This window comes from Apteryx mantelli, chromosome 1 (genome assembly GCF_036417845.1).
Source record: "Apteryx mantelli isolate bAptMan1 chromosome 1, bAptMan1.hap1, whole genome shotgun sequence".
NCBI classification, from domain to species: domain Eukaryota; kingdom Metazoa; phylum Chordata; class Aves; order Apterygiformes; family Apterygidae; genus Apteryx; species Apteryx mantelli.
Window position 1 is genome coordinate 209,021,460 of NC_089978.1, and position 26,453 is coordinate 209,047,912.

At 37.2% G+C, this 26,453-nt stretch overlaps 1 protein-coding gene across 1 annotated transcript in view; it reads left to right on the plus strand.

Moving 5' to 3' along the window:
* Nucleotides 1-26,453, plus strand: part of CCDC146 (coiled-coil domain containing 146) — an 82,472-nt gene that overhangs the window by 48,293 nt on the left and 7,726 nt on the right. Inside the window, exons 4-14 of the mRNA XM_067316787.1 lie at nucleotides 5,376-5,433; nucleotides 5,985-6,161; nucleotides 6,771-6,844; nucleotides 8,229-8,456; nucleotides 9,401-9,587; nucleotides 12,766-12,861; nucleotides 14,463-14,633; nucleotides 16,075-16,163; nucleotides 16,280-16,444; nucleotides 18,867-19,091; nucleotides 19,755-19,983. Of these exons, the coding sequence (XP_067172888.1) occupies nucleotides 5,376-5,433; nucleotides 5,985-6,161; nucleotides 6,771-6,844; nucleotides 8,229-8,456; nucleotides 9,401-9,587; nucleotides 12,766-12,861; nucleotides 14,463-14,633; nucleotides 16,075-16,163; nucleotides 16,280-16,444; nucleotides 18,867-19,091; nucleotides 19,755-19,983 (1,699 nt within the window). The remainder of the gene's footprint in view (nucleotides 1-5,375; nucleotides 5,434-5,984; nucleotides 6,162-6,770; nucleotides 6,845-8,228; nucleotides 8,457-9,400; nucleotides 9,588-12,765; nucleotides 12,862-14,462; nucleotides 14,634-16,074; nucleotides 16,164-16,279; nucleotides 16,445-18,866; nucleotides 19,092-19,754; nucleotides 19,984-26,453) is intronic.

Below are 26,453 nucleotides of genomic sequence, written 5' to 3' on the forward strand. Positions count from 1 at the left end.
AGGGAGGGATGGCCTCTGCAGAGCTTCTGTTTCTCTGTTAATGTAATCCTCTCTCTTTCTCTGAAACATTTCTTCAGTCACTGCTGCCTTTTCTTCTTGCCTCAATTCAATGTCTGTGATAGCTAAGTGGCTTTAATACTCCTTTTGGTCTCAGGTTCATATCTGACAACAATAAACCTGGCTTTTTTTTCTTGAAGAGTCATATAGCTACCCCATAACATTGCCAAAGTTATTTTTTTGTCTCAAAGTCATTTGTATTGTATTCTCGCTTCCCTGTTTCATTTCTTATTTGCTTGCCTCTTTAAATACTGTTTTTTCTAGATCAGATACACTTTTCAACAGCTGAAGGTGATATTATTGTTTTAATTTTTTATTGTTTCAAAAAGTATTCAACATTCCAAGAGTAAATTTAAATTGCTTGCAGAACTGTAGTGTCAGCGTGTTTTCAGAAATGGTGTGACTATTTCATAGCAAGAATAGGTAGATGGGGTGTTTGAAAGCAGCTCTGGTGCATTTTAGCTGGTGGAGGTTCTCCCCTGAGGGTGACTGTGTGGGTGCAGTATACTCCCACTACCAGTGTGTGCCTCTTCTTCCAGTTTCGCTTTCCTGTTCTGGTGTGCTGCTGTATTGGGCTTCTTCCTAGTGTGTCCACTCGTGCGTTTAGCACAGGAGGGGAACAATAGCTGGAAAGATTTTACTGAGGTTAGAAAGTCCTGGTGGAGGTGAACCCCACTACTCCAAAGTCAGAGCTGACCCCGGGAGTATTCTTCCTCTCAAAAACGTTAGGCAAGTATAATAATTTAAGAGGAAAAACAGTGATCCCAGTTCAGTTCTGGTACATTTGCATTCAAACTCATGGAGTTTCTTCATATAACTGGGACTGAATGTGCCTCAGTAAATAAGAATATAAATTTAAAAATCAGATTAGCACAGGAACAAGGAAATTATCAGAATGATCAGCAAGGATGAGTTCTAGTTTAAGGAAACTTTTCATTTCACCATCTATGTGGGATTTAGAGCCCAGGTTTGCAAGACAAAAATGAGGAAGAGCTGCTTTTCTTTATCAGGCCATAACATCAATAATGATGGAATTTGTCACTTAACACCCAAATTTTAAAAAGTAATCAATTAATTTAAAATGAAATGGTCTACAACAAGAGTTTGGGAGGTTAAAGGTCTATGATTCTTGAAAAAAAAAAGTTCTTTTAAAGCATAGGTCAAATCTACAGGCCTAACAGTGATTTGTACAGGTAGCAAAATGGCTATTCACTAAAACACTGTTGCATGCAAGCCAGCATTGCAAAATCAAGTTTGTTCTTGATCTGCAATCTGGAAATCTGGAAAATTATTTCAACTCTTGCAATTATTTCAGGATTAGTTGCTCAGTAATTAAAAAATGAAAAGATAAGTTTTTATTCTTTTAGTAAAGAATTACAAGTCATAGGTAAATTAATTGAGTTACAGTTGAAGTTGTTAAAGCGATGAAGCCTGATCAGCTGGTCTTGTGACTGCATTCTCCAGAACATACAAACAAAGTGCAGTCAAGAGCCTTACAGGAATCTGATGCTGGCAATTTGTCAGCTGTGATATCTTCCGCTTGTAATTGCTAGATTTTAGCTGTGAGCACCTTCTATGGATTGCTAAACAACCTCAGCTATGTGTAAAGGTACCTGAAATAGTTTACTTTCTTGCCTGATAGGATTCATAATAATAACAGTGTTCTGCCTATTTTGTTAACTGAGGAACTAAAATGGACCTCTGTTGACAACTGCAACTACATTTCTTAATCTCTCTGGCTTGATTTTTTTATTTCTGCAGCAGTTTGCAGCTGTAGACATCTCTCAGGGAAAAGTCTGGAATGTATTTTCATTAATAGTCCAAATTTCCAAGTGCTTTTTTTAACTCATTACATCTGCATCCGTGCTAGCTTTGCATGTACAGTGCTGCTATTAAGTTTCATGAAAATAAGTAAAGCAACATGAAAGACATTCTCAAACATGAATGCTTAATCTTAAGTGTTTAGTCCTTTCTTTCATTATGTATGCTATTAATCTGTTAAACTGATTCACAACACTTGATGAAACCATAGCCTAACTAAGGTAATATAAATTCCACCCATAGCAGTTACATAGAGTGCAGAAATAGTTGTGTGGTCTAGTGCCTAACTTCTGTTCAAATTCAAAATTTTCATTTCATGCTTTTCAACACAAATTTTTTAAAGTTATTTTTCTGAAGGAATTCCAATGAAAGCAATTTTATAACACAAAATGATATTTTGCAACAAATAACGTCAGGGAGAAGTCATGAGTTTAAGCAAAGCAAACTGTAAAAAGCAAACCATGAAAACCCATGCTAAGTATGCAAAATTAACGTAGTAAATTATTTTAAATGTTTACTTTTTTCAAATTATTACATGTGAATATTTTAAAAGATAATCTTTTTCCTTATTCTTTTCTTTTTAACCCTCCACTGTTCTTTGTGTGAAAGTAGTTGGTCTGCCAACTCTATAGGGAATGTAACTTGGTGCTTGCAGTTTGCCGTTGCTGCCTTCGTTTATGTCACACAAAATGAGGTATTCAAATTGTTCTACTTTTTGCATGGCAGAGGCTTTGTTGTGAAGTTGGAATGGCTGCACAGGAATCTCTCCCCTTGTGTGAGGAATGTGACAAAAGAAAAACAGTGTCAGCTTTGGTCTCCCTCACGATTTTTAACATTGCCACTTTGATTGTCTGGCATGATATTAAAGTCAGCACAGCACAGGTTGGTGACGAGCAATGCAGTACCTCTTTAATTAGTTTGGGCAATACTTATTTAATCAGTTTTTCTGGCAGTCAGAAAATTATGGGTATGTTCCGAGTGGATATTCATTATAATTAGTGTGATTATGCCAGTCTCAAGGAGTCCTGCTAGGAATTCTGCTGAAATGCATTGGGACTATGAATAGTCCATATTAGCTTATCTATACATTTAGGCAACCTGTTGGTAAGTGAAAACATTGTGTTTGACCAGCATGGTATTCAAGAACTTGATTGTAATGTCTGGGCATAATACACAGGAGCAGACCAAAGCTGCTGTCACAGCATGCGAGTAGCTCAGTTTTCAGTGCAGGTCGATCCCTGTGCTCTCGTTGTCTCTCAACAGGGGAATGTATAAGGAAGAGTTCCGGACCCCCATTGCAGCAAAGAAGAAATGTCCTTATATTGTTTCCTACTCACAAGTACTCACCCTGTACATCTGCAAAACACTTCTGTGTCTGTCTTCACTCTTGTTCTGCGCAGTTTCTCAAGGTGTAGTAGATTTTGCAGTGGAACTTTCTTTTATAACTTATTTTAGCAATCTGGGGGGAAGACTTATCTAAATTCAGCTTTTTTCTTTGAAAGATTTTCTGAACACTCGTTCACTCCGTGGGTGTTCAAGCACTCTGGCATACAAAGTAGTTTTTAGATTTAGGAGTCCCTGTAGAGGCATACTTGCACTCTGCCCATCCAGATACATGCACATGCTGTGAATCAACAAAATCTACCCTGTGCCTTTATTTCCTCTTTAATGTTCATCTGAGTCAGAGCTTGTTCTTCATGAATTTGTTTGGATTGCAACACCACTAACCCAGTTCTCTTTTTTGACCATTTTCTTTTCTTGACTAGTTGGAAAGATATCACCTAAGCCTTCCAGGTTTAAGCTTTGTCCCTTTTGTTGGAGGACCAAAAAATAAGAAACAGTTTATTGGGAAAAAAAGCCCTTAAATCAATTAGTGATAGAGAACTGTGCACGGGATCTAAGGGAGGATCCTCCAAGAGATTGGCTACTAGAAGCCTGATCTCTCTCTTTCTCTCCCTATGGCCACTACCTTCTGAAACCTCCTAAACCCACCATACAAAGACTTAGGCTGCCCCTGAAAGGTTACGGAGAAAAAAGAAATACTGATCAGGTGCATCTCTTCTATATCAACCTCAATCAGAAGCAACCGTAGTGACTGCTTTGGATAAATGGGACTACCCCAGAACTGGCTTCAAATGACACAGCTATTTCAGGAAAGCCCCTCCCCTTCTGTTAATACTCCACTGATTTAGAGAGGGGTATAGCAGATTCTAACAGACCACCCTGAGTCCCAAGGAGGCCTGACCAACATGTCCTCTGATTGGAGTTACAAAGACAAATTTAATGCTATATCTGGGAAACAGGATTTGGTTATTCCACCTATTTCTCAGCTGAAATCTTTAGTCATTTGTAGCTTGAGTCTCAAAAAGTGTCATCATGGGTACTGATAATCTTGAGAGAACCTCCTGCTGGTTTCCCAATCAATAGTACAAGAACTTCAATTCATTTGTAGCAACATGCAAACCGCTGTAGCCCACTTACCTCATATAGGTTCAGAATTGTTCAGTGCATGCCCTGGGGAAGTATTGGCTTTCTTCAGTGCTTCCAAGGCTAATGTTTGATCTTTGGCAGTATTTACTTATGTACCACTAAAATGTCAACCTGTGAATTGTCTTCATCCACCTCAAGGGCTTTGATTCTGCTTCCCCTAAGTCATCTCAATTTTAGGGTCTCAAGACCAAGAAACTCTTATTGTAAGTCCAGCAAGCTTGGTGGTTCAGCTTTTGTAGTTAGTCCTTCATCTATTCAGGACAGCATTATTTAAAAAATACCCAGAGGATCTAAGAGATTTCCCTTTCCTTTCCACCTTCTGTCATCCTTTGGCATCTTTCTTTAAAATTGCCTGAAATTACATTACAACTTGGTTTTGGATATAGGATAAGATCACCCATAGGTATTCAGTTTAGTTTTCTATTATACCCCATTGCCTCAGTGTACACTCCCTGTTACTTTTCAAGAACATTTTTCACAGGAGCCTGTTTTGGGTTGAGGAGCTTTACTTACAGTTTTTCACAGTGTGAACAACCAATCACTCAAAGGAAGAAGGAAAGTTTCTTACCAGCAACTGTAGGTTCATTGATGTGTGCTGTCTTTGTGGATATTTATAACCCCCCCACTCTTACCTGTTGCCTCAATTACAAGTAAAAAATCTGTGTTCCGAGGTTGAGAGGATCTGAGGACATAGTGTGCCTTCTGATCCCTTATACTCTGTGAGTATAAACACAAGGGGGAATGAGACATCAGTGCATCCCTAGAGGAGGTGGTAAAACTAAAAAGTATCAGGTTCAAAAGTTTGGACATGTGCACTATAGAATAAATTTGCATATGTACAACATATCTTTGAGAACTTTCCATTACTAGTAATCAATCTTCCTTTAAATTTGGGCACCTAAATGATATTTCACCGTACCTGTTAATGTTACACAACATAGGCTTCAATTTTTTTTATTGTTTGGCATAGTACTAATATATTTAACTCTGTTGTGATTTTTCTGTAGTTTGCAAGATGAGAAAAGATTGCTGGAATGCGAATATGAAAGAATTCCAAAGCAGAGTGTAAGTATGAAACAGGAGAAAAGCCATTTTTTATGTCCTGTCAGCTAGTATATAAAAGTTAAAAAACCATATAGTTGAAAATATTTTCCCACTGTGTAGCTCTAGGGATTTTTAAAATCTAGAATACATAGAAAAATCAAGGTAGCTTTTATAGGAGAGACTATGTGATGTCATTGAGGTTTGATAACTCTAGAGCAAGCGCTGAATAATTGATTCAGAAAAGATCTGAATACTCTTCAGTTTTTCCAAGAAAATTTTTTACTATATTCAGCAAAGTTGTACTAAATGTAAAGTTAGCTGCAAGTCTTTGGTTTTGGGATGTGAATATGCAAAAGACATTTATAGTCAGAAGTCTTGATGAATGTGTGGTTTTGTTGGAAATAAAATTCTACTAATTATTGATAAAAGAAATACAGGGCTGGTAATAAATTATATTTCATATGTCATTGTAAAAAATGTTATGATCATTCAATGTGAATGAATAATATCCCATGCCTGCATAATGTAAAAGGGAAAATAATAACAATCTGATCTTTGACTTAATTTTGAAGGAAGCAGATAAGAAAATTAAACAACTGAGAGAAAATTGTGATGAACTCCACAAAGAAGCAATCCACAGGAAGGCAGAAATTAATGCAATGAAGGAAGACATTTTATCCAAGCAAAAGCTGATTTCAAAAAACAAGAAAGCAGTGGGGAAGCTCCTGGAGAAGCAGGCCAATTTAAAAGTAACATGCAAATGATAGCGTGTGTTTGTGTGTTTATGGGGGTATGTGTATTTGACCAAGGAAACAGTGAATATTCTGAATGTTGTTTGTCATTCCAAATCATTACATGGCATTACATTATATCGTAATCATTTTTCAATAAGCATGAAACATGCTGCTGTGCCATTTCCACTATTAGTCCTTTAGGAAATAATAATAATAGTAGCCATGATTCTGATAATAAATAACTTCTGTAATGGCATATTTGTTTTTTATGCTGTGTTACTCTAGGTTGCTCTAACTTATGCTCACATCCTAATTAATACAGGCTTGTCCTGAGAATTTAAAAAAACACATCCAGATCTTTGCCACTTTCCTTTCCACGGCATAGATAACTGTTAGACATATTAATAATATTCAACAATAACTTTTGTTCTGCAGACATAATGTTATGGTAATTATCATAATGATTAGTTATGAGAATAGCAGCTACAATTGTCTGGGACAAGCTCAAGTCATTTGAAAATACATTTCTTGTACGTTTCCCCAACAGTCCAATGTAAATATTATTTCTGTGACATTACATCAAATTTATAGGCTGTTAATCTAACATTTCTGATTTGTCACTAGGATGAGTTAGTTCAGATCATTGCTGTTCCTGTGCAACTTGGAAAAGAAACTGAGAAGATGAATCGCAAAAAAGTGTATGCTTTTAATAAATAATTACAAATACATATATATTACTTATATTTATACATTTGCTATAGAGACAGTTAAGTCGTTGATTAAAATTAGATCAGAATAAAAAAAGAAGTGTCTATAATCTACTTAAAATACATGCAACTTTACTGAAAAATATAGTATATGGAGGGAATCATTTTAAATTTAAGGACAGTAAAGAAAAATTTGGAACAAAGCTTAGTCAAAATTGGTAACCATCTTACTGTGCTCCATTAATATGCATCAGATCTGCCTAGTATGTTTTTAATGGATAATAATGTTAAATTATTATGTATACTGTGTAATCCAGCAATTAGCCCTTTTTATGGTTCCAGTCCTCAGTGACTGTGTATCAGCTTATCTCTGCTGGCCTCTGTGAAACTATAGCAGTTTTCAGAGCTGAAACTCAGTCTGGCCTGAGTTAGATGAACATTCTCTCGTGATGCCTCTGTTAGCAATTACTTAGCCGGAGTTGGCTTATTAGAAGCTCCTGATAAGAATTCTTGTGTCTAATATATCAACTGGGAAAATGTAAGACAGTAGCCGACCTTTTCTTTCTCTGTGATGTGTAGCTGTGTTACCTCTCCTCTGAGGTGTGATATATGCTGCTTTCTGTATGTATAAAATGTAATTAATATTTTACTGTTTCAGCCAGGTCACTCTCAGATCCTGGCAGTAAAATTGCCATCCAAGATGAACACTACTTTTTGTACCTTTTTAGCACAGAGGATTACACTGAAGTTTTTGTGTCTCCTACTTACAGTCCCTATTTGTAATATAGTAACTGTTTGACTATGTTAAATTTTTCCATTTTAAAACTTGTATAACTATTTTCTTTCTTTCTCCTCAGTACTCTGTTTAATACATTACTATCATAAATATAAGTTTTTGATGAGTAATACAGAGACACAGTTGAAAAAGAGCAAAACATTGTGTAGATGGTTATTAATGGTATATTTAAATGAATTTTTCTACTTGTGTCACATCACAGAATCAACTAACCAGAGTTTCCAGTCTTGACAGTAATATTTGGAAGTGTTATAGTGGGAATGAGAACTCTGAGAAAGGTTTTGAATACAACTGTGTACCCCGTAATGTTGACAGAAATCAGATTACTAGAACTCTTTCAAATGCTGTCATGGCATTAAGCTGCTTTTTAGTCACATGGCCAGCTCCGACTGAATTGCTGAATTGTATTGGCATTTGAAGGTTTTCACTGTATGTACTCTGCTGTAGAACATATACAATAGATAACTGTACAGTTCAAATAGTTTTGCACGTCCATACAAACTGGCAAGCTATATTTTGTTATTTAGGTGTTCATGTGGAAATGTGAACCCCTGCTGTTTTGTTAACATATGTCCACAGAGGTGCAGAGAAGAAGAAAGAAGCCCTTAATGAGCAAATACAAGAGTTAAATGTTGCCCTTAAAACTATTGAAAAAAGGATTGAAGCAGTTTTGCAAGAAAAAGAAGATGTAATGAAGGAATTGGATGGAAGACGAGCTTTGCTAGAAAGCAAAGAACGAGAATTCCTAACTTTGACAAAGTTACAGGAAATTAGCAGAGAAAATGAATCAGCAGTCCTATCAGACAGGTTAGAATAGTAGACTTAAGCTATGCAGTAGGAGTGAACGCTTCTCTGTTCTGAAAGATCTAGATTTTTTTCTCATAATCTGTTGTACTGCCTATGTTCTCAAGTTTCACTCTGCAACCAGTGGGGACTGAAAAATATCTGGCTTGTTTTAGAGTTCAGAAATGGTTGTATGAATTACTGGAATCTAGGATCTGGCTTGAAGAACAACATCAAAAAGCATAAGAGTTTAATAAAATTCTGGGAGAGTGAATCTCTGGATTTTGCTCTAAAAGGGAATTGTTTAGAGGCTTTCTCTCTCCAGTGAAAATACACTTTCTTCTGTGTAATCCACAGAAAGTAACTTGAGCAGAAAAAAGAAGTCAGTATTCTGATTTTCAAATGAGGCTCATAGATTTCAGCACCCACATACCCCTGAATTTCAGTGGGGACTGGCCACTCATCTCTTCAGTATTCTCTTGAAATTATGGGCTTTTTTATACTTGGTAAAGTAAAACAAATTGGTAACTTGATTGCAAGCTGCAAATGATTCCTTCTTAACAAAAGAGATATAGTTGTAAACATGGCTACAGCAATAATTTTGCCTTTAAAGTTTTTTATTAAAGGATAGGTGTATTGCAAATCAAAATGTCTGAGTGAAGAAAACATGTAAATATTCCCTCATATTTTCTTCTTCTTTAAGTAATGATTTATCTTTTATAGAATTTTTAGCGTTGTTAAAACAGATTGTGAGACCTCATTGAAATCAGGAGGAATATTGTCATTGATTAAAGTTACCAGAATTTTACCTGGTAATTTTTAGGTAACTTCTGACAGTAGTTTATAAGTTTGTCTTACTGCTCAGCTATAATTATGCACAGCTCAAAGCACATAAAATGATCATGCCTGTTTGCGTGCCTCTGTTGATCAAGTTATCTATTTCTAAAATTCTCTGTATATCTATATAGAGAAGCTCTGGAAGTCTATTTAAATAAACGTGCCTTGGAGAAGGAAAAGCAGCATGATATTCTCATCCACAAGCAAAAACAGAAAGATAGAGAAATGAGGTGTTTAAAAAAGATGGAGTTACAACTGAAAATGGCTTATGATTCGTTGCATCAAATTAAGTCACAGCATAAAAGACTGAAATTAGAGGTCTGTATGAATACATTGATCACAATAGTTCTAAATTTCTGTATTGGAAAGCTGGTAGTAAAATCCTTTGACTGGTACTAAAAGAGCTGGAGGAGAAGACTCTTTTAAGTCTTATGAATGGAAAAGTGTCCAGAGTGTTGCTACACCTTGCAAAGAAAGCTTTAGCTAAGAATAGCTGTACAAAAACTACTGCATCAAGATATATTCAAGTTATTCTTAAGAAATGGATTTTAGGGTGGAAGCATCCTATCAAAAAGAGCTGGGAGATTAAATTGGCAGTGTGGGATTAGGGTCCTTATGCCTTCCTTTAAGGCACTGTAGGAATATAGTCATTTTATAAGGAGAGAAATAATATAGTGATTTGCCCATTGGCATAAAAAAAATTGTATCAGACAAATAGACTCAGGTATTGCCAGGATTCCAGGTCTTATTTTAGATGACAAAAAGATACATCTTTTTTAAATTTGCAGATTGCTTATCTATTACTATAAATCATTTATAATGTATTTAAGATTATTCCAGGAGACAGGAAACAAGCAGTATATAAAATTTGGTATTCAATGATACAATGTAATCCCCTGTGTTCTCTTCATACCCACTCATATTTCACTCTTCTGATTCCTCCCTGTACCAGTTTTTCTCCCACTGCTCTTTCTGTACTGTTTTTCTTTCTTCTGTTTTATTTGTGCCTTCTACTACACTGCTGTTAAAGGGCAGTCTCATTCTGCTGGTCTATTCCAAACCTTTCCTTGCTTTTCTCCTTTCAGTTCTTTCTTAAAAATTTACTTTGTCTAGGACTCCTTCATATCCTCTTCCTCCCATTACTGGCTACTGAACTCTCTGGTTTTTAACTTTTCTCCTACATTGGGTCCTTGCTTAGTCTAGGTTGTAAGACAGTCTTATAAAATTTATCTTGCTTAGTCAAGTAATTGTTTTTCACAGGAGAATAATTTGTTAATTATTAAAAGTGTAAGCTGTTGATGTTTCCTAACTTGATACAGTGTCATTGCAATTTTTCCTGGTCCTTCTAAGCAATGCAGTGCAGAAAATAAGTCTTATTTACATCACTGTAAATTTTTTTAAAAATAACTTCATAATATTAAAAACCATTCATATGTAGCTGTGCTATTCATAAAATTCAAAATATTACTCAATAATATTTAATATTATTCCATGATACATTTTTTCACACTTCTTCCTATTTGAAAATGGAGTTGAAATTTCCTCCTGAATTCACATCTGTAATTAATCACCTGATAATATAAGCCCACCCAGGGAAAAAAAATCCTCTATATCTACCGAAAAAAGATTTTAGGCTGAATTTCCTGAAATATTGATTAATGGGCTGGCTCATATTCCAGATTTTGGTCTTAAAGCTCATACTGAATTTCAATCCAATATCAGGCAGGAGAATCTGGGAAAAGGGATTTGACTGATGTAAGCCAGGTTCACATTTATTCAGTGTGATTCCAGTTAACACTTCACAAGAATTAAATGCTAATATAAAAATGTGACTGCAGAAACAACAGGATATCAGTGTGTTTCCCCGAATTTCTCTTACTTTAAATCACGTGCTGCATGCAGAATGACTAGTTTGCAGAATAAGGAAATTACATGAACACTTCCTTCAAATGTGTTTTTCTTCTTAACAAGCTGTGAAAGGTCAGCGATTGCCAAACGCTGCCGTTCTGTGTGAAAGAGAACTGGCCGCTCTGTCTGCGGCGGCCCCAGGGCAGCAGCGCCCGTCCTTTCCGTGTACGCACTTCTCTGCTCTCGATCCAACGCAAAGGCAGCCAAAAGCGCCTAAGTTTAGCCTTGTTTTATGCCAACGAAAGTCCTTAATGGATTAAAGATGTTTATATGAGCTTTCTACTTTTAGACTCAAGAACTCGGTGGCATCTTGAGAATCACCCCTTGCAAATGTGGAGATGATATATTTACAGATGCTACAGCCCCTCACCCAGCAGGAGGGATAACTAATATGTGCTGCATAGTAATGCCATGTTTGCTCCCTCCACAAGAGTGAAAATAACTTGCTTAGAATAGGTTTTACTGAACTTTTAGCAAATCTAGGTCAAACCAAAACAGCCTTAGAGTTAGCATCTAAAGCCAAAGTAACCCAAATTTTGACCTTTACTGTTTCCCTTTCCGTTAAGGTGAGGGAGTAACATCCAATTTTATATTATCAGAGAATCTGAAGTGAAAAATATTTCACAAGTGCAAAACATCTCATTATCTGTATTAAAGTTTAGTATTTTGAACTCTAACATCTGGTTATGATCTGAGAAGGACACTTCAGGGTTGAGTGGACTTTCTTTGTATAGCTTCCACATGTGGCATTTAATGTGTTTTTTTTCTCCACATGCATGAATTATACATTTGCAATGATAGACAGGAAATATATGCCTGCACAGTTAAGATAGTATATTTATTTATTGCTTATCTATAACAGTAAAGAATTTTCAAGTGAAGTTAGTCACTCTGAGGCCAACAAAATGTTTTGTCCTACAAGTTATATCACAGAAGTATTTTTACAGGGATTATTGAGATATATTCTGATTTGAAAGTAGTTTCTAACATGTTTTCTTCCCCACAGTTAATTTTAATATCTGACTGAATAAATGACTTTTCCCATAACGAAAAGAAGTAGTTCATAACTGGTTCTGTTGTTTCTTTTGACTGTCTCAAGGCTAAGGAGGAAACAGTAAAATCTTATTTTAATAACTCTAAGTAAAAAATATGACATCAAATCCACACAGATGTGAAACACTAACCTACTAAAGTCAGTGGTAAATCTATTTTTTTTTCTTTCAGTAAGATCAGAATTTCACTCAGAAAATCATCTGTGAATTTGGAAGCTGACATCTTCACTTAGTTGCTTTTTGTAATTTATTATAATTTAGTTGCAGAAAAACACTTGTAAATTCAGTACTTACTGAAACTGGCCTTTGAAATTTAGGGTTTATAGTTAAATTCTTATAAGAAATACTTGAGAAACTTTCATGTATTGCTGAGGAGCTCTACTCAATGACCAAGAACTCTTAGGAAGTCTTAGGTATTGTAGCAAGACAGAAGGAATTCCTTTCTTAGTGTATCTAACCACTTGAAAAAGATTGTCTGCATTTTACATTTTTCGTATATTTCACTTGCATCATTCATGTGCCTAACATTTTTGTAGGCAGAAACTATCCCTAAAAACAACGCACCATTATTAGAAAGAAGACGAGAACTACAGAAGGAAATTGAAATGAAGAAGAAAAGTTTAGCTGAACAGGTGATGCATTCTGCTTTCTCTTTTTTTCCTGTAACAGCTGGTTTTCAAACTTGAGAATAAAAGAACTGTTTGTAGAAGAATTGCCAAGAGTTTCTAGCTGCATCTTTCTGGTGAGAAAACATGCAAAAGTTTTTGCTCAGTTTTAAAAGTTACTTGTTTGTCATATTTGAAAAACATTTTTCAGTGTAATTGGTCATATATTGGAAGGTAGAAAGCAAATATCTTTCCTAGTTTATGTTTTTCTGGCCATCATAAACTGCATTACAATTAGAAATGTGATGGGTTTCTTTGGATGTGGCACAGTATTTGTTGAAACAAAGAGAAATCAGCATTTCCACATTATAATTTTTCATCTTCAAAGTTTTGTCCTTTGTATATGCCTGTCTACACACTGTCAAATACGCTGCAGAAATGCAAGTGTCTTGATTATTCATACTTGACACTATACGATTGACTTCATAAGTTGAAGATAGTGGTTATACTATACCTTCTTCTTATCTTCATATCCATTTTCTTTTTGTTCTGTCTTTGAATTCATTAGATTTATTGGGTGGGACTCAGCTTGTGTTTTAACACATAGACATTAGACATCTACAGTCACTGTTTGTGTATGGGATATGTATCTAACCTGCCACGACAGTCAATAACAATCTAGTCATACAGTCAGTGGAGCCTGGAGAGCCTCATGCTGAAGAGCTTAGCCTATGCTGGGTAGAGCAAATAGCTCCTTAGAGATCACTGACTGTATTGACTAAATCCCCAGCAACTCTAATAGATGTTTAGACAGTTTGCTCAGTTTAGACATCTAAATTTGGCGTCTTAATGTGAAAGCTCAGTGCCTCCCCCTCGTGTACGATGGGCATGTAAGACCTGAGAGTAAGATTATTCAAAGATTATAAGGCCAGAAGGAACCATTCTGGTCATTTAGCCTGACCTCCAATATAACACATATCACAGGAGTGCCCTGAATTAACTCTTCTTTGAACTACAGCGTATCTTTTAGAAAAATCCAATCTTGATTTAAAAATTGCCATTGGGGGAGAGTCAACCACAGTTTCTGGTAAGTTGTTTCAATGGTTAATCCATGTAAAACAATGTGTGGGGTTTTTATTGTCTGAATTCGTCTAGCTTTAGCTTTCAGCTGTTGGATCTTGTTATATTTTTGACTACTGAATTGTGAAGTTTGTTATCAAACTTCTGTTCACTATATGGTTACAAAAACTCTGATCCAGTTATCCCTTAATCTTGATTTAAAGAAACAAAGCTCTTGGAGGTTCTTATTTTAAAACATGTTTTCAAACTTTTCTAGTGCAGATTGCTGTGTACTCTGATTTTGTTACTTTTATATTCAATAGCTGAAAGACTTGCTAGACCATGGAACAGAAATGTTTCTAGGTGATAAAATATTTTGGCATATTATTTTAGGGATCATGCATGGTGTTTCAGCTGGTATTTTTAAGGCAATATTTTTATTTATTTTTTAAAATCCATGTAGACTGTATGGATGTGTACTTTGCAGATAAACACAAAGTATTTCAAACTCTGTGTTTGCCAACACTGATGCAGCAATGCATAAGGAATTGAATTTGATTTTCATTTAGAAAATGATATCAAGTATGGATACCCACATGTTAGAAGAATGTATTGCTGAAGAAGGCCGGCTTTTCAAAGAACAGGAACAATGCAGAGATGAGTTATCCAGACTTGCACGTCTGACTTGGCTCAAACTTGAAGAGAGGGAACAGAAATCTAAGGATGTTCGGAAAGCCGAGGTAAAAAATTATCTCAGATAACTGGAATACTGTTCTAAAGTAAGAACTGGAGAAATTAAATTACTAATGAGGGAAGCCTTACAGGAGAAGACTCTCTCATTTCCCACTTTACTTCGGAGTTCCATCACAACATATAGAGCTCATATAATACTGTATTGTTGTATTGGCAATTTATGATGCAGTGCAATATTATATTAAAATATCATCATGCCACAATGAAATAAAATATTTCAAAGGATATTTTCTTTCAAGCCCACAAAATAAAATGAACAATTTTGAAAGAAAGAGACAGAAAAGGAGATAACCTCAGCTGAGATTCTCTGAAGTACAGCAATGATGTGTTTTATTTTACAAATATATGAACGTTGGAAGATGAGTAGAACTGCTACTCATTCCAAGAAGAGGCACAAATCTTTATTTTGCTGACTCATTTCAGGCTGTCAGTCCTGGTACTCATTTGAAGAAAGAGGGAAAGAAAATATTTCCTACTAACTGGTCACTGGGTTTGCTGGTATTCTAATATCTGCAATTTACTGGTATTATAACATCACATATGTGCCATGGCATTCCACAGTTTATATAAATACCAGATTTGTATCTGTGAACAAACTATTTACTCTCCCACAACTGTTTTTCTGTATTCTAATAAATTAGACAAGCTACCCGTCTGGCACTTTGGGAATCTTTGACAATGTATAAAAATAGAGTAAACAAACATTTCAGGCTTTGCAGCTTCAATAAAAATAAGTCCACAGATAGATCAAAAAGCATAAATAATTCAAATTAATTAACAAACATACATGCCAAGTGTTGTAACTCAAGAGCCACCAGCTTGTTCTAATACCAATCTCCTCCTGAGAGGAGGAAGGGAGAAAAGGCCTGTCCATTGCTGGTTACAACATGGGACTACCAAGGACTGAAAACACAGGGGTACATGTAAATGCACCATTCTACTCAATCATCAGTGAGTGCTTAAGAGCTAGAAAAGAGTAAAGAAGAAATCTTACTTGAAAGAAAGTATTTCTTAAGCACCAGAAATTCAAGGTACAATTTCAGTGGTGGATATACCAAATAATTATACTGCGATGGAACTGAGAGGCTGATTAATAGAAGCAGCAGAACTCCAGATAGAAGGGACTGAGCATTTTAAGATGCAGCATCAAATTGTTAACTGTATTGCTAGCAGTCATTGCTGGCTTAATAAATGTAGAAAAATTGTGTTCTCTAGTGTTGTTACCAAAATTTTCTCCTTCATATTTCATGCTCATTCTTTCACTAATATTCTAAACAGTAAAAGCATTTTGTTATAATTAGAGTAAGTTTTTAGAATAATCTCATCTCACTGTTTCTTTCTCATCTAAGAGGAATGGCTGTCTGTGTCATTTCTTTGAAGATCTTTTGAAATGTCTAAAATGGTTATTTAATTCTATTTAAATTTCAGATAAGACTCCGAAATATTATTACAGAAATAAAAAGAAAGGATCTTGAAATAAGAGAGCACAAAAAGAGGAGAAGAGAAGTTCAAAAACAGTAAGAAAATAACAATAACATATTAGATGAAATAACACTTTTTAAGGCAATTTTTATCTAAATGATGTATGCATAAAATCATAATAATTATTTCCTTCACACTTTCATTTTTTCAGACTCCAAGGATTTGCTAAAATGTATGATGTTATCCGAAATGAAAAGAATAAATGTGTAAATTTGGTGCATGCTGCTCAGCAGAAAACAACTGAGATTAAAGACAGGGTAAAATTGCTAGCAAATGAGATAGAAAATTTGAGGAACACTGCTATAATCAGGGAAAGGTGAGTTTTAAAGTAAACTGTAGATCACAATTATAGAGATGTAAGATCAGAAGGAGTCTTAAGAGATCACTAGTTCAACTTCAAATATGAGTAGTCTGACTGTATCATCCTTGATAGTTATTTATTATCCTGATTTTTAAAACTTGATCCAAACAAATAAATTTTGCAACACCCTTATATAATCTGTTAGAATTTCTTACAATTGAAAACTAGCTTGGGCATCCCTGCATAGCACTGAAATGTTTTTGAAGATTGTCTTGTTACTCTCTCACTTTCCTATCCTTAGACGGGAGAAACTCTCATTGTATTTCCTTTGCGTCACAGTTCTTGAGCTTTTTATCTGAGTTAACAGGCTGTTACATGTGATGTGAACAACACTGTTGCGCTCCTACTTGCTTATCCTTCAGCAAAAAGAGACCCAATACCTATTCGATTCCACAACAGGCTGCTGCATGGTACTATTAAATGAGTCACTAGCTAATAATGAGGCTGCCTAATTATTAAATTAGAACAAACTGAGTTTCTTGGTTCAACCTCAAATTGAAGTTTATGGAATATATATCTCGGATCAAACAAAATATGGTTTCAGTTTCTAGGCAATTTCAATCAAAGCAAAAGGTTAAATTCCTGACAAAGAAGACGAGGAGGAACAGTTGGTGCATATGACTGTATATTTTCCTAGACCATTATTTAGTGCAGATGTCTTTTTGCGGGCATCCTAGTGAAGATCTGCTTGGTACAACTGGACAATATAGGTAGAATGGCAATTGCTCTGAAATTGGTAGTTTGGAAAGTAGGATAGCTGAACTGACATGTCTGTGAATAGTTAATTGTGTATACAAAACAGCGCAGTGAAAACTCAGTTTACAAATAATTTGGTTTGCCAAAAACTTGGTTTTCTGGTGCCAAAAAATTGCACAACCAGACTCAAGAATGCATTTGGGATATATACACCCAGAGTGTACTGTGAAACCCTGTGGAGCTTGATTCTGAAGTCATGCTGGAGCTAGCTAGAAGAGGAGTAGACCTTCACTGATTTACATGATTTTGTTGACTTGCACAAGCTGACGTTCTGTCCTAAAATTTTTGAAGCCTTCTCAATCAATTTCTGGTGAAAGGAGAAGAAAAAAGATTAAAAAGACAAATATATATTGTCTAGATATCAGAGATATCCAATTATTGCAGATGACCCTATCCCAGTACAGATCCAACAGACATTTTGATCTCTGCAAACCTGGATTTAAAACTAGCTAAAACTGAATTATCAGTAATTCTACTGCCTGTGGAAAATAGGTGTAATCTGAGTAATACAGTTTAGTATCAATGACTTAACTGCAGCCTGCCCAGTTTGGAGGACAAACAGAGTATCAGTCCAAACAAGATAAAGGTTTTTCATAAAATATTTCATAACATTTTGCATTTCTGTAGTACTGTCATTCTTTCAGGGAAACTTGCTTTACGAAAGGTTAATTCAATTCAGTAATACCCTGTGCAACGGGAAAGTGCTCGTATCCCTATACGCGCAGGGGGAAAGGAACCAGTAAGAAGCTCACTGCTTTGAACAGAATGATTCAACAATTTAATGAAAGAACCAAGGACAGGAGGCTGGATATTTCATCTGTAGTTCTCTATTTTAACAGGAGACCGTGCTTCCTCTTTCACTCTCTCTTTTGTATGTTGAGATGAATATCTTCCCCATATAGATAAAGGAGGGTCTTGATCAAGAAGTGGTACTTACCACAGATTAAATGAAGTAATTCTGAATTCCATGTTGTTAGCAAATGAATGATACATGTGGCAACAAAAAAATAATTATTTTGATTATTTAAGTAACAATTTTTTTAAGTGAAGGACCATCATCTAGATACTAGCATGGATACTTTTATGGATCTATAATGTGATTTTGCCACTCATCTTTTTGCTGTGTTTTTTTTTTTCATCTGTAAAGCAGGGAGATTGATGATTTCCATTCTCATGAGAATGTGGTGATATGTTTGTTGTTTATAAATAATAAACATGGAGTCCTTTGAATTATAACCATGATATTATTTAAATATTACTGCTTAAATAAAGAAAAGGGTAGGATTTCTGCACATTAAGAATTCGCCTCACAGTTTATCCTGCTACTCTTGAACTATATTTCTTATGGCCCTTTGGGGTACCCAGTTAAGAAGAAAAGAGCTGTAGTGCAGTGCTCTGTTTATAGCATTTTCCTTGGGCCCTAATCCAGTTCTATTCAAGTTGGAAAAAGCTTGCATGGACAAGCTGTTCCCAGAGAGTGTTTCTACCTCTTTTAATACTTCTGTGAAGCATTAGAGTGGCCTAGAAGAGCCTTTGTGTATTTGAGGAATTAGTTTAAGCTCTGCTATATTTATTAAATTGTAAGGACTAAAAACTCTCCTACTTTTCTCTTCTGTTAAAGAAAACTGCAGAGACGCCGCCTGAAGAATGCAAATAATGTAGCAATTAAAGACAGTCTCAAAAAAGATTATTGCAAAATTGTACAAATCATGCATGAGATGAAAGAAAAGAAAGAGGAACGGTTGCTGAATCTTGACAGACTTACAAATATGATCACCAGTATTGAAGAAGAAATTGTACAGCTACACAAAAAATATGACAGGGCTGTTCAGCAACAAAACGAAAGGTATAAATATAAAATTGATGTAATATGTTTAATTTTGAAATAGCCCTGAACAGGCCCACCATAAGTCGCATATGCTTTGGCTTGTATTCATGAATCAACAGTATTTTTCAAATTATGATCACTTTTAATTAGGAATACTAGAAGGCTGCCTCACTCTCATATCTCACTAAACAGCCTGCCTCACTGCAGTTGTCAGTGGTGCGTTGCATTTTAGAGATGTTTGCTGTTTCTGGTGATGCTATTCATTCTTCAGAATTATCACCCAAAACAACGGCAGCTTGTCTGTTGAATGCCTCAAGAGCTGGTAGCCTCCTCTTCTGTTTGTGCTTTGTGCACAGATATGGTACAAAAATGCAGGAGATGTAAAGCTACGCATTTTTTAAATGAATACTACGGAAGGTCAGAAAAACTTTACAAATGATATGAGAACCCGAAGTAACCTTTGCAATTTTGTGTTCTTTAATTTTCAGAATTTGAGTATTTTGTTACCTATTCATGATTTTACCTGTTTACATAATATTAAAATAGTATTTGTGAAATCTTTGTACATTTTCCCAGGTTATTACTGCCTTTCAGGTTTGCCTGTTATATTCTTGATTGGATTACACTGAATATTAGTCAAACAATTTAAAATTTTACCTTTCCATTTTGGGCTTATTGCAGTGGTATTTTGCTCAAAACTAGAGAAGAAGAAGTATGCATTTTATATGATAAAATAAATTTGCAAGAGATGATGTGTAGAAATGGAGACATTGAGATGCAAGTCATGGATGAAAAAATCAGATTTCTGAAGATGAAAGTAGCTGAGAAAAAGAGACAAATTGAATTGTGTTTCAAAATGCTACCAATGAAGAGTGCCCTTGATGGAGATTTGGTGGTACTTCAGATACAGGTTAGTGGAAAAAGAGAGCCCTATTTTATTGGCAAAAAAATTACTGCTTGTACAACATGGCTTATTAATACAGAAAATTTGCTAATATACCAGTCCAGCAAAGCACTGAGGCATGTTTGTAAATTTAAATATATGAGTTTCTGTGCTTATGTGTAATTGACTCATACACTTTGGTATGCACATACCAACCCCTTCTTTGGCATGCAATCTAAGCTAACCCCCCCCCCCCCCCCAGCTTTAAATGTCAGTACGACTGAAATGGAGAATGAGAGTCATGAGGAAAAATGGGAATTTAGATGAAATTTGTTAAAACCGTACTGATGGGGGTAGATGGAGAGGGGGAGGGGGATACTTAACTCTTCAAATTTCTAAAATAATAACTCAATTCACACTTGACCCTGAACCTACTCTGGAAACTCTGCTGCCTACAATGATATAATCCACATACATTTTCTTCCACACAAAAACAGTGAAAGTTTTAGTTCTAGTTACAACATGACATTAAGCAATTAACAAACTGCAGTGTTCATCACTGTTTTGGACATTCTTTCCTTGCTTTCTGAAATGGCTCATTTACTTTTGACCTTATCTCCAGATGGTAATTTTTTCCATACATACTCTGTTAGTGTCGGCACAGAATCGTAATTTATGGGGTACCATTGCTATTAGTAAGTGCATAGATGGGAGCTGTGACTCACTGTAAGATAGTGCTTGCACTCTTCTGTTACTTCTGGTCTTTTGCAGAAATTGTATGCTCTGCTAAAAGAATAAAATTTTGTATAGTATCTTATGCAAATTGTACCCCAAAGAATTTTATAGTGTAATTACAGATTTAAATGATGAAGAGAGGGAGTGTGAAAATATGGTGATAGACTAAAGGACCAAGAGATGTTTTTCAGATAAGATTTAGAATGAGACTGAGAGTCACTGAGACTAATGCAGTAACAAACTTCAGATGATTTTTTTGAACTGAGATAGGCAATTGTGAAACTTTGGGTTTTCTCCTCATGCAGATTTTTTAAGCTTCCTGAAACCTTCTCCTTTGTGATGATGGTTCATGTGAAGCATGAAGTCACAGTTAAAGAGAGGCCAGTGTTACAGGTTCTTGTAGTCTTTTTGTAATATCAACATAACATTAAAAAATAGGAAAATACAGACTACTGTGATATTAAAGATGGAGGACTCTCAAGAAATGTTCTCAAGTCAGAGATTTTTTCAGTGACCAATGCAAATAATCAGTTATCAGCATTTTAAATATACCCTGATACTGTTGTTACTGAATGCTAGGTGATTCAAACTGGACATTAGTCCAACCATCTCCTTATGGCTCAGCTGTTCTGGCATTAATATCCCTCCTCTCAATGGCAATAGCCATTATATCTCTGGAGACACAGTTTCAATCCATTTGTCTTTATCTCCATGATTTAAATACAAGCCATAAGCCTGGATCTCTGAATCTGAATTCTGGTGTTGGTTTCCAAATTCAAATTTCTAATTCCTGTCCCGATTACAGATTTGGCCCCATGTCGAAATCAGACTCAGCACCTGTTCAGTTATGATGTACGAAGTACCTTATAATAATGATCATTTGCACAAGACTTTGACTTGATGTGGTGAATACAAAACTAAATCACTTGACTTGCTTATGAAACCAACCTCTGATGCCAAGCTGAGATCTTTCTGTAAAGGGGGATAACAGGACTTCCCTTTCCACTATCATTTGTCTGTCTTTCAATTTAGATAATTATAAAAGTTTGGAGATAGAATCAGGGTTTCATAATCCTGTGAGGAATGGATCCTATCAGATGCACTAAAACCACCTACAATGCAGACTGTAAATCTGTTTTCTGAGGACTCAGTTTTTATTTCTTCATTCTGTTGAGACCCTGTGTGGGAGCCAGTGTGCCTAACTTTAACTTTGTGTACTAAATTTTAGGAGCCCACTGAACAAATTATCCAATAAGTGAGTAAGTTTTCTGTGAATAAGGTCTCTTCATTACTGGGAAGAGTTAAGTATTCTTGGAATCAAGTAAGGATGCGTGAAATGGCACCTAAATTTGAAATACAATTTAGAATACAACTGAATTAGGCAGGCTGAATCCTACACCTTTTAGATTGCCTTCTTCCCCTTTGCCTCCCCCTCCTGTCTCTTTAAAGCTGGGATATTTTCAGTCTTTGCCTTCTTATTCTTATCTCTGCTATTTTTCTCCTCTGCTGCATTTCCCAGTCTTCTCACTTCCCCAGAACTTTTTTCCTTTTTCTCACTCCACAAGTGAAGTAAACTCTCTAGTACTGAATGATGAATGCGCTTCCAGCAACAGATATCAGTTATTGATAATACCTCAAATATATATAGGGAGAGATGAAAGGAAAACAAGATTCAGTGTCACAAAATAGGAAAAGGTTTCAGTATTTGGCTTGCATTTGACTGAGATGTTTTGAATTTTTTAGTGACACTGAATTTAAGTATCTCATATTCTCCCTGGAGGCTTTAATCATCAATAAATCTGCTATTCTGAGACAGGAATTTCCCTATTTATTTCTGTTAGAGATGTACATCTGTGAATGGATGGATGTATTCAATGGCTAAAGAATCTGACCCAACATCTAGGTGAATATGGTACTCACCGGGAAGTGGAAAAGCATAGGTTAAGGCTGTGGCCGGTTCAGGAGGGACAAGAATTTCATCTGGGTCTCCTATATTCCACATGAGCTGCTTAATCATCAGACTGATGGATATTCCACTCTTACCCATTTCATCAAAACCTACATATTTCCACAAAAGAGTGGAAATTTGATGAATAGATATTATTTAATAAAATACTATCTGAAGTAACACTTGATCTGTTCTAATCAAGTGTTAATGTATTTTTGTGACTATCAATGTAAAGCATCAAAGATAGAAACACTTAGAAATACTTCCTTTATCTGACACAAAAAAATATTTAGTGAGATTCTAAGCTAGGTATAAAACTATGTAACTTTTAATTGTGATTGGACATCAAGGGACTGTTCCTGCTGACTGAAACGAGCCATGAAAATTAATCTCCCTTCATGCATCAATGAGAAATATTTAGCATGAATCATTAATTAGTCCAACACATAGACCTGCTGAGCTGTCAAGACACTCTAGAAAGCAGTTTCATGCCTCAGAGCTAAGCCAACATACAGGGACTGACAGTTTTGTAGAGGCATTTGGCCTCAAAATTTATCTAAGTCTGAACCGAATGAAACAAGCTCATGAAAATCTTCAGACTACAACATCACAGAATCATAGAAAAACAGGGCTATTAGGGAGCTAAAGAGTTCATCTTGGCAATCCTGCTCCTACACCAAAATAGTACTGCTACTCCTACTCCTGCTCAAGAATCTGAACTTCCAGCTGTAGCAGAGGGGCAGAGTTTGTGCCTATCAGGTTGGAAAGTGGCATCTCCCACAATGGCAAAGGCTGGAAGCTGGTGACTTCTGGCACCAGAATGAAAACTCCTGCTCCACCTGAAGACTTACAGCTGTGGAATAGGTTCACTGCTCTTAGAGCTGATGGGGAACTGGGAGTGCTGTTGGATAAAGCATCTGTGCCAGCTGAGCCTGAGCCACATGGGAGCATGAGCAGGAAGCAGCAAGTGTTAGCAGTGGGAGACTCCCTACTGTGGGGATGGAGGCCCCAGTTGCTGACCTGACCTGTCACCTTTGGAGCTTTGCTTCTTGCCAGGAGCTCTCATTCAGGATATTGTGGAGAAGCTGCAAAGGCTTATCTGGCCTTCAGACTACTATCCCCTGCTGCTCTGCCATGTGGGCACCAATGATATTGCCAGGGGAGACCTGGAAAGCTTCAGGCATGACTAAATGGCTCTGCAGGAGATGATCAAGGGCATTTACAAGAGAGGTTTTTCTAGGTTTCAAGGACCCAGGTGGTTTCTTCTAGATCCTGCAGGGAGAGGGGGAGGGGCCTGAGGAGGACTAGATAGATCCTGAGGGCCAACAATTGCTGTGCAGCTGGTGTTGGCAACAGGGTTTTGTTTTCTATGACCATGGTACCTTCTCTGAGGATCAATGACTGCTGGGAAGAGACGGCATCCACGTAACTAAGTGGGTAAAAGCATCTTCGCCAACAGTCTGGCCAACCTGGTAAGGAGAACTCTAAGTTAGGAATGATGGGGGGAGGGAGAGACTGACCAACAATCAAGTGAAGAAGTGGTGAATGGGGTTGATCTGGGGTGATGTGAACAGAAGGGACCTCATAGTCAACAAAACAGGGCTGAAGAGGGGTCACCCCAAGCGTATGCATGTGAATAAGGAAGTGCCTATGGGATATTGTTCCGGGGAAAGCTCCCATACCTTTTCTGGGAAATCAGCACAACTGGGTACCTCTCTGAAGTGCCTGGGGATGGGTGAGGGACCAGCTGAGAGCTTATGGGTCAGGATTAGTGGGTAGATCAATCTGGGGGATGTGGTAGTGGGTGTCTGCTATAGACAGCCTGATCAGGAAGAAGAATTAGATGAGATCTTCTTCAGACAACTGAAAGAAGTCTCATGTTCACAGGCCCTGAGTACTTGGGGGACTTTAACCACCCCAGTATCCGCTGGAGGGACAACATGGTGGTGTACAAGCAATCCAGGAGGTTACTAGAACACATTGATGACAACTTCCTAGCACAGTTGATTGAGGAGCCGACAAGGAGAGGTGCTCTGCTAGATCTCATACTTACAAGCAAAGAAGGAGTGGTCGGAGTTGGAAAACTCACAGTCAGCCTTGGCTGCAGTAACAACAAGGTGGAGTTCAGGCTCCTGCAAGGAGGGAGCAGGGCAAAAAGCAGGTTCACAACCCTGGACTTCAGGAGAGCAGACTTGACCTGTTCAGGGACCTACTTGGGAGAATCCCATGGGATATGGCCCTGGAGGAAAGAGGTGTTCAAAAGAGCTGGCTGATATTCAAGGATCACCTCCTCCAACTCAAGAATGGTCCATCCTAATGAGCAGGAGGTCAAAAAAGAGTGGCAGGAGGCCTGCATGGATGAATAAGGAACACCTGACTAAACTCAAACATAAAGAAGAAGCATACAAGAGGTGGCAGCAGGGACAGGCAACCCATGAGGCATATAAAGACACTCTCCAAGCATGCAGGGTTGGGGTTAGGAAAGCCAAAGCCCATCTGGCAAGGGACATGAGGGGCAACAAGAAAGGCTTCTACAGAAGTAGCAACAGCCAAAGGAAGGCTAGGGAAAATGTGGGCCCTTTGTTAGATGAGGCAGAGGCCCTGGTGACAAAGGACACTGAAAAGGACAAGATACTGAATACCTTCTTCACTTCAGTCTTTATTCCTACAACAGGCCCTCAGGAATCCCAAGTCCCTCAGACCAGACAGAAAGTCTGGAGAAGGAAGACTTACCCTTGGTGGAGGAGGATCAGGAGGAGGATCAATTGGACCTTATGGGATGCACACACGAGTGCTGAGCAAGCTGGCTGATGTCATTGTGAGGCTACTCTCGATTATCTTTGAAAGGTTATGATGATTGGGAGAGGTTCCTGAGGACTGGAAGAAAGCAGATGTGACTCCTATCTTAAAGAAGGCCAAGAAGAATGAAACAACAGGCTGGTGAGCCTTATCTTGATCCCTGGGAAGGTGATGGAGCAACAAATCCTGGATACCATTTCCAGACACTTGAAGGACAGAAAGGTGACTGGGAGTAGTCAGCATGGCTTTACAAAGGAGAAATCATCCCTGACCAACCTGATAGCCTTATATGATGAAATGACTGGCTTGGTTGTTGGGGGGGGGGGGGCAGTGAATGTTTACCTTTACTTTAGTAAGGCTTTGACACTGTCTCCTATAACATCCTTGTAGACAAGCTGATGAAGTATGGGCTAGATAGGTGTACAGTGAGGTGGACTGAAAACTAGCTGAACTGCCAGGCTCAGAGGGTTGTGATCAGCTGCACCAAGTCCAGTCGGAGGCCAGTCACTAGTAGTGTGCTCCAGAGGTTGACAAAGGGGCCAATATTGTTTAATATCTTCATTAATGACCTGGATGATGGGACAAAGTGCACCTTCAGCAAGTTTGCACATGATACAAAACTGGGAGGAGTGGCTGATACAGCAGCTGGTTTTGCTGCTATTAAGAGGGACCTTGACAGGCTGGAGAAATGGGCAGGGAGGAACCTCATGAAGTTCAACACAGGAAAGTGCCAAGCCCTGCACCTGGGGAGGAATAACTCCAGACACTAGTACACACCAGGGGATGACTGACTGGAGAGCAGCTTTGCAGAGAGGGACCTAGGGGTCCTGGTGGACAACGAATGGAACATAAGGCAGCAATGCATCCTCATGACAAAGCAGGCCAACAGTATCCTGGGCTGCATTTAGGCAGAGTGTTCCCAGCCGATCGAGAGAGGTGATCCTTCCCCTCTGCTCAGCCTTGATGAGGCCACTTTGGGAGTACTGTGTCCAGTGCTTTGAGCAGGATGGGGGTT